We start from the raw sequence: 11,394 nt of genomic DNA on the forward strand, positions 1-11,394 counted from the left end.
AACAATGGAGATGAAGAGGGGAAAATTTTTCAAGATTATTAAAATGTAAAATCATGAAATACATATTTCAGAGTGTATCTTTTTGTGAAAAAGATTTCAAATTTAGGAAAGGAGGTAGGTTCCTCACTTCTGAACGATGAGTCTGGAAATGGATCATAAATACACAGCAGATAAGGAATGCTGAGTATAGAAACCAAGAACAAAACTGGTCAAGTACTGAAGTTATTAAACCTCAATGTTTTAAGAGACAAATAGGGAGAACCAAAATATAGATGATAAATAGATAAATCAGTGTAAATGTAATGTAAATGTAAATGTAACGGTGTAAATGTAACATACATTTGTATGTATGTTATATACCTGGCATAGGTACAAGACACATAAAACTAGTATGTATATATGTATGTGTATACTTATGTGCATGTGTATTTCCATGAACAGTGTAGAAATATCTCTAGTCCTACACTAGTTACTAATCTCTAATGAAAGGATATCACGAAGCCCCAAACAGAGAAAAAACCTGGCTCAAGCTAACCAATCTACTTGCATTTAACCTACTAAACAAAAGAGGAAAAGGAGAGACTCTCACCCCACATCATCTTTCCTTCAACAAAATGCACCTCAAGTTCTAGCAATGACTACAGACAGGGTTTGTATTAGGAAATATTTACTAAAATTAGTAGATAATCAATTTTACTTTACCCCAAATCTCTAAGTCATATAGTATTTAAAATATAACAACAGTATTTCTTGTTAAATTGAATTCATAACTTGTTTTGAACACCTGTGATATGCAAGCACAGTACATGTTTCTAACATGAGAAAGTGGAAATAGATGGAAAATCAAGAATTATGTCCAGGAAATTAATCTGAACAGTTATGACTCATAGCTCACTTAATACCTTATACACCTATTACTTCAATGTCACAGAACAGAACGATAGCTTGTCTGGCATTATCTCTGTTGGAGATAGACAACACTAATCTCTATCTACATTCTTAAAACTATCTTTTCCCTTAAAATTATCTAGAAATTTTAAACAAAGTTTTGGTTTCCACTTACAAGGTGATGTGACACTACAAAAGAGCTTATGTACACTTTTGTGTAACATAACCCAGCAATGTTGTTACCCTGGGAGTACTTTGGCCTTGTACATATTTGTATTTTAGAGATTAAATAGAACATCTGAATTGTGCACATATTTATGCATTGATGCATCTCTACATGTGGCTCTATTTCTTTATGCCTTTAGAGAATACAATTGCCCTAAAGCCAGTTATTTCCTATAGACACTAAACTCAATTTTGACACATTAAAGTAAAAAATATAATCCAATTCATTTGTTGCAAATGAAGAAAAATGTGTAATTTAAATCATTTATAACTCACCAAATTATATATTACAGGATAAAATGTCCTTCAGAATTTAAAAATAAACAAGATTTACATATACAATGATTATCTCTATATGCTTTTCCTGGAGAAAATATTTCAAGAAAATTATTGATGCCTTTCAATTTTTATGTGAACAATTAAAGTTACACCTGACCTTTTAAAATAAATCTATATATATCTAGCCACTTAATTACAGTATAAATTATTCAGCAAAATTGACTTAAAGGTTTCTAGATCATTTTATATTCTTATTTTGATTATGAATTTAAGGGAACTTCTTATGGTAAAAACCTTTAATAGAATGAGATGAAATTTTTATGGGGTTTGCTCTACGGCCTATGAAATATTTCAGTATGTCTTTATGTTTATTTACAAATGTTTGCAACAGTTTCTGAGTGGGAATTTTTAATGGAAAATACGCTAAAATTATTCTCTACAATTTGTTTTTGATTAAGATAACCTACTTTTATAAGGACAGTGACAATAAACATGTTACATATTAAGACTTTAAAAGGCTACACCATAAAGATTTTTTTAAATCCATCTTTTAGTTAGTAAATTATTTCATACTACTTTCAACTCTTTGTTTACTCAAAATATAATTTGACAAAATTGCCGAGTTGGTAGGTACTGCCCTGCCTTTCACAGGAAGAGAGAGCAGTGGAAAGCCAAAGAACAGTTTCAGAGTGAATTTCTAGAAGCAAGATTTTATAAAGTTTTACTTTTTTTTAAATTTATTTGATATTTCTATGAAAATCCCATTTCAAATTCCTTTCAATAAGAAAGACCAGTCTTTAGACACTGCACCATAAGGAGTAAAATTAATTATCAAATTTTTAGCTACATTTAATAATCAACTAAAATGTACTCCACCCAAACTGAAACTGTTAAAACAAATGTGTATTAAATAGACCACATGTATCTAAAGGTCTCAAGCTGAAATAGCTATCTGAGGTCCAATTAGTTACATTTTCCTATAGAATACATTTGCATGATTCTTGAGACTTTAGATATTCTATCTCTTCAAGTCTCTACTATTTACCCATCACCGTGGAAGGGCGGCGGCCCAACCTGAATCTCCACGGCAAAAAAAAATCATTAAAACAAGTACTGTAACCATTAACTTTACTGAAAATATATTCTGGAATAAGAATGTGAAAAACAGTTAATATTTTATTTACTCAACTGCATTTTTTTTACTCAACTGCATTATTTTATACTGTAAGCATGTATTTAATAAAATATTTCTGTAGTAATCAAATTTGAGGAAGCAAACTTGTCTGCTAAAGGAGGGAGATACTTGCATGGAACCAAAACCTTCTAATAACTCAGAAAAAATTCATTTTTGCTAAAAAGATACAATGTCACTAATTTTGATATTAAAAAGTTCTCAGACTTTCATAAACCTATGTTCACAGACTTTGGGGGTTCAGCAACATTGTTGCTTTTTTTTTTAATATCCTTGAATATATCTTTTTTCAAGGAACATAAAGATAGAAAATGTTTTACTTTTAAATTGCAATTTCCCCCAAACATTTATGCCTATTCAAACAGAAACAATTATTTTATCACATCACAAGCCAAGTGTCTCTGAGCTACAACAGCCTCCACCACTTTCTAGCAGATTCCAGTCACCAATGCTTCACTAAGGCTTATGTTCTTTTCAAACCAGTGTCCCTCTACAAGGAGAAAATAAGGCTATATTAAAATTATTTTGCTTACCTGTAACAAACACTCCAGTGTCCAGAAAGACAAAGCCAAAGGCCAAAAGTTTAAGCCACAAAAACATGGTTATATCTGGAAATCAGCTGTATTCCTATGAAACAGCATGCGTCCTTCTGAAAGGCAAAATAATGGTTATCTATTTAAAATATTTTCTCCATGAAACTGAATCCAAAATAAAAGAAATGAATGCACACTCTACCCTGTTGACTTATCAGACGGGGAGCAATTTCCTCCTCTGTTACCCTAAGAACAAACCACTTGCTAGTAGCATTAACAGCGAGGTAGTGATGTCAGATTCAGTTTTACTAACTTCTCCAAAAATACTGTAAAGGGTCCTCTTTGCAGGAAGTCAAGAAAGTTGTTCAAGTCTGTGCAAAGGCATCTTACTTCCTTAATTCATGTAATTAGACCAAGTTAGTAGGCTTTTGGAAAGATTTTTTTCTTAAGGAACATTTTTTTTAAGTACCCAAAACATACTGCTTCACAATATTCATTACAACTTTTTAAAAATACCAAATCCTCAATAAATAATCAATAATTTTCTCACCTAAGAGATGATAAAAACAATTTAGCATGGATATAACAAAATGGGGGATGACAAGGTGATAAAATAACTGTGTTAGTAGAGATTATCTCTTTTTGATTTACCATAACCAGAAGAATGAGTAAACAACTATCTATCCAGTTATTTTTGGCAACCATTGTCATTTACCAGTAGGGCATTCAAAACCCTGTAACATGACAGTTTTAAGTCAGACCCATTTCCTATGCAAAAGCACTCTCAGAGAACTTAAGAGGTTTGCCCCAGATCTTTCATAAATATCCTTATGGGGCTGAACGAAATCAGAGTGTCACTTTTACTACAGCACATTCTGCTTCAAAAAAATTAATGCTTCTGTGAATTGGGATATTCTTGGTGCTGTTGATGAGGAAAAGAGAGCAATGAAAATCAAAAGTTGCCTTTTATTAAAACTAAGCTTTTATCTGAGCAACACTTGCCCAAACTTTTTGATTAAAAAAGACAACAAATTAATATACAAAATGGTCTTTATGATTCTGGATGGTGAGTCCATTAATTAGAAAAATCCATACTAGCAAAAAGTCACAATGAATCCAGCAATACAATTAAAAGAACTGGCAGCATTATCACATATGTGTATGTGTTTAAAAATAACAGTACATATATCCACAAGGAATTATTTTTTAAATTGCAGATAATGCATTGGGGACTTAGAGCAAACAATACTTCCACTAACTCTACAAACTCCAATTAGGAAGTGCTACTACAGAGTTCTTGTATTTAAGTACATAAACCTTTAGGTATTTACAAACTTACTTGTTTTAGTCCGGCTGCTAGGGACTACAGAGCCAAATGTGCACATCTCTCCTTTTTGTTTGCAAATGGAAATAATCCTGCATCTTATTTTATGAAAAACAGCATTACAATAAGAAATTTGTTTGGTAATTATTTTATTATGATTATTATTATAACTAATTTACTAGCTTCCTAACTACTTACAGGACTGTGCTTAGCACTTTAATTACATAATCCAGTTTGTACACCAATGCTTGAACAATATAATGCTATTGTTCCTCATTTTATCTATGAAGTTCAAAGAGATTAGATGTTTTGTTCAAGGTCTCACAGCAGGATGTTGACATGCTACGTTTTGAACCAATTTCAAATTTTCATTTCATTTTTCTTACATAACTTTGTGTCTTTTTATTTTTTCACCTCTTTTTCAATGTTTTTTACAACTTTGTCATTTTAATCTATAAAGACAGGACTCCATAAAAATGTGTTTTTTTTTTTTTTCAAATGTTCTTTCAAATAAATTACCTGTGAACACAAGCACTGCTCCTCAGCAGGTAAACCTCATGAAAAACATGTGTCAAGGGTCACAAATTTCAGTATTCAGCTCCCCCTCACTCTGGTCTGTTTCTTAAAATACATTTGCAATGGAAAACTATAGGGAAGTTAGCTTTGAATATCTTTAAGCAAATACATGTGTTCTATCAGCTGCCATCATGGCAGCATATTTGGCAAAACTAACAGGCAAGGAAAAAACTACATTACATACAATGTTTTAAAAGGGAGTTAAGTATATAAAATGTACTCTATACAAGCTAAAAATATAGGTTTAGAAGTCTTAAAGAGACATTAAAAAGAGGTTGTATAGATCACAGCTTTGAAGAAATAGTAAGAATGTGAGAGATTAAATTCTACTTAGGCAGCTGGGTAGAGAAGTTTCAGAGAGATTAAGCAATACTGAGAATAATTAGCAACATAAAATTTAGATTAAATATTTTAATATGTTTAAAACTGAGTTTGGTGTCTGTAGGAAATAATAGACTTTGGTGTAGCAAAAAGCAAAATGTTTTGGGGGGAATATAATTAGCAGTTTGTTAATATGCTTTTTTTTATTTTTTACATCATTGTTCATTTTTAAACAATATTTTCTTCCCGCTCACCTCACGTGTAGTCCCCCATAGAATTTCCTTCACCAATGCACCCTTGCACCATCACCACACTCTCCTGTGCTCCTCCCTCCCTCCTTCTGATCCCTCTCCCTCCTCCTCTCCTGCAGGATGTCTCTGATTTATAATTGTCTGGTTTTGTTTTGTTGTGTCAGAAAGCAAAAATTTTTTATTGTACACTATAAACAGATAAGGAAATAGAACCTACCATACAGAGATACCAATCAATGCTCTCAAGAATGGAGTCATTGGCAAGGCAAAGATTTGGTATCAGCTGTTCAGAGGGAGGCAATAAAGAAGACACTAGTAGTTGCTAGAAGAGAGGACACAGTTCCCCTCCAATAGTGGATAACACTAACTGTGGCATCTAGGCAGGAGTATGGTTAGCAGCTGATATTTCTATAGGACAGCCAAGGAAATCTCCTCCACTGTATTTCAGGTGGCCTAGCACCCAGGGCCTAGGCATGCAGCAGCCTCCAAGTCTCAAAGAAGTAGTTGGAGCATTTGGGACATACGGATGGGTTCCTTCCTATCCTCTTTCATTGGTTCTGAGAGAGATTAGGCTGCTATTAAATGGTACTTTTTAAAGAATAAATGAGATTGGGAAAGACCTAAAAAGTAATATCAGAGTTTACGTGTAGTGAATAACCTGTTACTTCTTGAAGGGCAGAAACAGTACATGTCCAAAACAATCTCAAAGGTTGATCAATAAAATTTGAAGATAACCAGAGCTGATTAAATTATAATAAATGTTTTTAAACTATAATATTAAATTATAAATGATATTTTATTTATATTAATCATTTCCAGATTTTTTTAGGTCCATGATGTAAAGATTATACAAAGGTTGAAAATATTACATGAAGTTAACTGCAAAAGAAGATATTCATTCATTCCTTCATTTATTCATTCAACAAGTATAAAGCTATCTCCTAATTTTATAGAGTAGTTTTTCCTAGCACCAAGAATAAATGGTGGGGGGCCTCCCTGGTGGCACAAGGGGTTAAGACACAACCTATGAAGCTATCTGCAGCCACTGCAGCACAAGTTCAATCCCCAGCCAAGGAGAAGACCCACATGGCGCAGCACAGGGCAAGTCAGGAGACTCACCCACTGCTCCTCTCAGCAGTGTATTTCAGTCAATCTGCCTGTTCTGTTCCCCACTGTGTCTGGTGAATCCTCTTACCCTCCACACCTTTGGCCTGTACCCCAGTTCTTGTATGCATAAATAAATAAATTAAAAAAAAAGAATAAATGGTGAATAAAAACAGACATACTCCTGTCCCTGGTAGAATCTATACTTTAATGGTAGAGACATAATTAAGTAACCAATAACCATGACAATTTCAGCACACAGGATACACTTGATGTTTGGTTTAGTTGTGATGTTAGATAAGTTTACCTGAAATTAAAGCAATGAAGTTAGACCTAAAAAAAAAAAAAATTATAGACGTTCTGGGAAATCATGAGGTCTCAGGGGGAAATGACAGTCAACATCACTAAGACTTAGGTTTTAAGAGATTCATTACTGTAACCTAACACATTTGAGGAGTTATTAAACGTTGTTTAACTGCAGTTTAATATTACAATATTACAAGATGTTGTTGTTAAACAACAGTGAAATCTATCTTATACCCACCATTTCTTTCTTACATCACTGCTCAGTAACATTACATACAATTAGCCTCTCCTTCCCTAATCACTATGCAGTTTCCTAAACACCATTATTTACTGATTTCCTTGACCTGGCCGCCATGTTGTGTCCTCTTCCTCCACCTGCCTTATAAGTATTGTGATACATTAAAAGTTCAGTTCTATGCCCATTTTTTTCTTTTTTTAAAAGATTTATTTATTATGCATACAAGAACTGGGGTACAGGCCAGAGATGTGGGGTGTGTGTGTGTGAGGATTCTCCAGAGACACAATGGGGAACAGAACAGGCAGATTGACTGAAATACACTGCTTAGGGGAGCAGTGGGTGAGTCAGGAGAGGTCTGCTGTGCCATGTGGGTAGCTCCCTGGGTGGGGATTGAACTCATGCGGCAGTCACTGTGGATAGCTTCATAGGTCGCATCTTAACCCCTTGCGTCATCAGGGAGGCCCTCCCCATTTCTTTCTTTATGGGTACACATGCTGATGGCTCACAAATACGTATCTCTTGTCAGCTCAGGTCTCAGGGCTCACATTTGCTACTGTATTGTAAACAGTACATGGTATTGCTTCAGAGCCAAGTCAATGAAGTGGAGAAATCTTGGCCCCTCCCCTTAAACCTGCCCTAATTCCTGATCTTATCCATGTCTGTAACCACACTAATGTACATCCTGTAGATTTTGCCAGAATCCAAGTTTTAGTCTTTATTTTTCCTTTTCTGTCATAAGTACTTACAACTTATTAATAGGTAGCATTAATTCCATTGCTACCATCTTTATTGTGATCCATTTCCAATCATATTACTTAGGACAAGGTCACTGTAACTACTCAGTATTTTAGCTGTTCTCCAAGCTTCTTTCTATCTCCCTTCATTATTTCCTCCAAGAAGCAATCAATTTGATCTTCTGTAAATACAAATCAGGTTGTGATAGATCCTTAACCTTTCTCAATATTTCCCCCATGCATGTTGAATAAAATCAAACCTCTGCAAACATTTCTCAACTCATTTAATGCTACTTTCAATCTTGTTCATGCTATATTCAGGCTGTGCTATTCTTTTTGTTCTTTAAAATGCCAAGCTCTTTCCTGGCCTTTACCTTTCATTCTTCCCTGGATGCTCTTTCTATAACACTCCACCATCCACTTTTTACACAGTTTCCTATAGGTAACAGTTTAAATGTCACTTTCTCATGAAATTTCCCTGAACATCCCCCATAAAAACACCTATTTTCTTCTTTTCTATCTCAGAATCTTGTTCATTTTCTCCAGATCTAGAGATATATTTATTTATATCCATCTCCCTGACTAGAACAAAAACTTGTCTACTGGATGGTAAACCATGAAGCCTGAGGAGTGCTTAGTATAGAGGTTGCTATACATGGTACTTGTTGAATAAATTAATGAATCAGACACATGAGGCTGTGATATAGCTAGTATTGAAAAAGTTGGCAAGAGGAGCCAGTAGAATGGTCTAGAAGCTTATGTTGTAGCACAGGCAAGGAAAAATAATAGTAAAAATATTCACCCATTGAATAAATGACTGCATTGAATGCATTAATTATAATGAAATTATAATGCAATTATAACTTGATACAGATTCTTATCAATGGACAAATATAAAAAATGCAAAGGATGAAACATTTCTACATTTTTATGATTTGACCTGAAAGTACATTCTTTCGTTATGCCTTTTTGTCTTAGGAAGATTTATTGAGAAATCAGTGGTGTCTGATTAATCTTTCTCTTTGTCTTTTTGTAACATGCAAATCCAGATAAAAATAAGTGCCACCAATGTCTAACGCATGAAGGGGGAAGTGGTGACAGATCTTCCCAGTTTGAGCACCAGAACATGACTCTCCTACTGAGCTTAGGAAATCGGTCCATGTATTGCTACATGCTGATGCCAACTGATGTAAACAAATATACACTACTGATATAAAAATGATCTTGCCATGGTCAAGAAACAGGATTAAATCCTAACAATGTTATAATATCTCCACTAAGCTAGTAGAGCTAATAACACTACTTAAGTATTGTTGTAAGAACTAAATTAATTATTTAGGTACATATTCAATGAATTGTATAACCATACCAGGTTATCATTAAAAACATACAACAGAATGTACATTCTAACTCTCCTAACCCCAATAAGAAAGTAGAGTAGGGAACCAAAATGGGAAGGAGAGGAGCTCCACTAGGATTTCAAGCGTACCCTTTCATTTCATTCTTCATTTCTCAATCACAGAGGTAAAGGCCTAATCAGAGCTAAAGGTAAACAGGAAGTAAAGACTTAAACTGAATATAAGATTGAGGGGTTTAACTGAACTGGAGTGAAACTATTTTTTAATCCAAAAGTAACGAGAAGGTTGTGGAACTTGCCCTATATATTATCAAGAGATGGAAAAAGGAAACTCAATATTTTGGTTTTTTAAAAAGATTTATTTTTATTTATTTATGCATACTGGGGTGCAGGTCAAGGTGCAGGGTTGAGAGGATTCATGAGATAGTGTGGGGAGCCAGAACAGGCAAATCTACTGAAATACACTGAGGGGAACAGCAGGCGAGACACCACATGGGTTAGCTCCCTGGTAGAAGGATCAAACTCATGCTATAGTGGCTGGATATAGCTTGCTAGTGCAGAGACTTAACCCCTGTGCCAGCAGGGAGGCCTTATGTTTTCTTTAGTTGAATTAAAGGCAATATCAATTGCCAGAGGTGTCCTGATTTCAGTAATGGGAAAATGTGTTTTATAAAATATCTACCTTAGAATCAATGAAAATACAGTAATATAGCTGATCAGAGTCAAGAGAAAAGCACAATTATTTTATGTTTTTATCCTCATTGAGTTCTGACTATCCGATAAACCAGTAATATGTGTAAAGAATTATGATACAGGCAATGAGCTCTGATACCAGTCTCCAAGTTCTTGTCTTGTAACTTCTAAAATGATCAGAGAATATTCCACTCTGGCCTGGCTTCTATGGATTCCAAATTGTTCTTTTTTTTTTTAAGATTTATTTATTTATGCTCACAAAAGCTGGAGTACAGGCCAGACATGCAGGGGGTGAGAGGATCCACCAGAGTCAGAGAGGGGAACTGAACAGGCAGGCTGACTGAAATACACTGCTGAGGGGAGCATTGGGCGAGACAGGCGAGGTCTGCTGGGCCATGTGGGTTTCTCCCTGGCTGGCAAGGGCTCAAATTTGTGCTGCAGAGGCTGTGGATTGCTTCACAGTGCGGTGCTTAACCCCTTGCACCACCAGGGAGGCCCTCCAAATTGTTCTTGTTTCAGAAAGTCTAGCCTGAGGGGTGTGTTTGTGTGTGTGTGTGTGTGCCCTTCCTGGAATAATATGATCAGATGGCTAGATTTAATTTGAATTACAGAAAATGAAGAAATATGACAACTTTGAAACTTTAGTTACAAAATTATAGCTGCTATGCATGTTCAGTAGGATACCGTAATTTTTCATGTTTCCAAAGACAGGTTCATTTTCTGCACAGTAAGCAGGAGGAAATAATATGAACACATGAAACCAAATTAACACCCAAATACCTTTCCTTGTTTCAGAGAAAGCCTGTTCACATTACTAATAAGCACTATATTTATTAGGGTTAATGTTACCTGTCTGTATTAGTGGTAAAGGGGTAAAGAAAGTGTAGACAGACAATTCCTAGAAGCCTTGGCTTGGAAGTGACACACATCACTTTACCACCCATTCTGCAGGCAACGTCTGTCACGTTGTTAGACCCACATCTGTGGGTTAGGGGGTCATGAAAAAATTTAGTTTCCAGTTGGGCATCTGCTAGCCAGCAACAACTCTATGCTAAGGAAGGGGGCATAAAGAAAAGTTATGGGAGAGAGCAAGATATGTCAGCCAACATACCTTGGATAGGAAAAAAAAATGTTCACGAGAATCTGGAAATAGAAACAGTGTACTAAATCATTCTACTATCTGTAGAGGTACAATGCATATAAAAAATACATAATATATGACCCCAAGGCCAAGGAGGAGCAGGACAAATGATAATATGATACGATATGTAATATGTGTATGAACAAATAAATATGTACCCATGCACATGTGTTCACTTTTGATGAATATGATTGTTTTGTGACCTGAAGGATATGCTAAGAGCTTAACAGTT

At 34.8% G+C, this 11,394-nt stretch overlaps 1 protein-coding gene across 3 annotated transcripts in view; it reads right to left on the bottom strand.

Annotated features, from left to right (window-relative positions):
- The window catches only part of PTPRC (protein tyrosine phosphatase receptor type C), a 113,463-nt gene extending 110,043 nt beyond the window's left edge, over positions 1 to 3,420 (bottom strand). For 2 of the 3 annotated variants that reach the window (XM_054690293.1, XM_054690291.1), the window contains exons 1-2: positions 3,320 to 3,420; positions 3,118 to 3,233 (exon numbers count right to left, since the gene is read on the bottom strand). In XM_054690293.1, the coding sequence (XP_054546268.1) occupies positions 3,118 to 3,184 (67 nt within the window). In that variant the 5' untranslated portion in view covers positions 3,185 to 3,233; positions 3,320 to 3,420. Of the gene's footprint in view, positions 1 to 3,117; positions 3,234 to 3,312 lie in introns of all 3 variants that reach the window. The other variant, XM_054690292.1, reaches the window with a different exon arrangement.
- Between the last annotated feature and the right edge of the window lie 7,974 nt (positions 3,421 to 11,394).

Source organism: Talpa occidentalis, unplaced genomic scaffold, assembly GCF_014898055.3.
Source record: "Talpa occidentalis isolate TD23 unplaced genomic scaffold, MPIMG_talOcc4v2.1 talOcc4.8, whole genome shotgun sequence".
Lineage (NCBI taxonomy): Eukaryota > Metazoa > Chordata > Mammalia > Eulipotyphla > Talpidae > Talpa > Talpa occidentalis.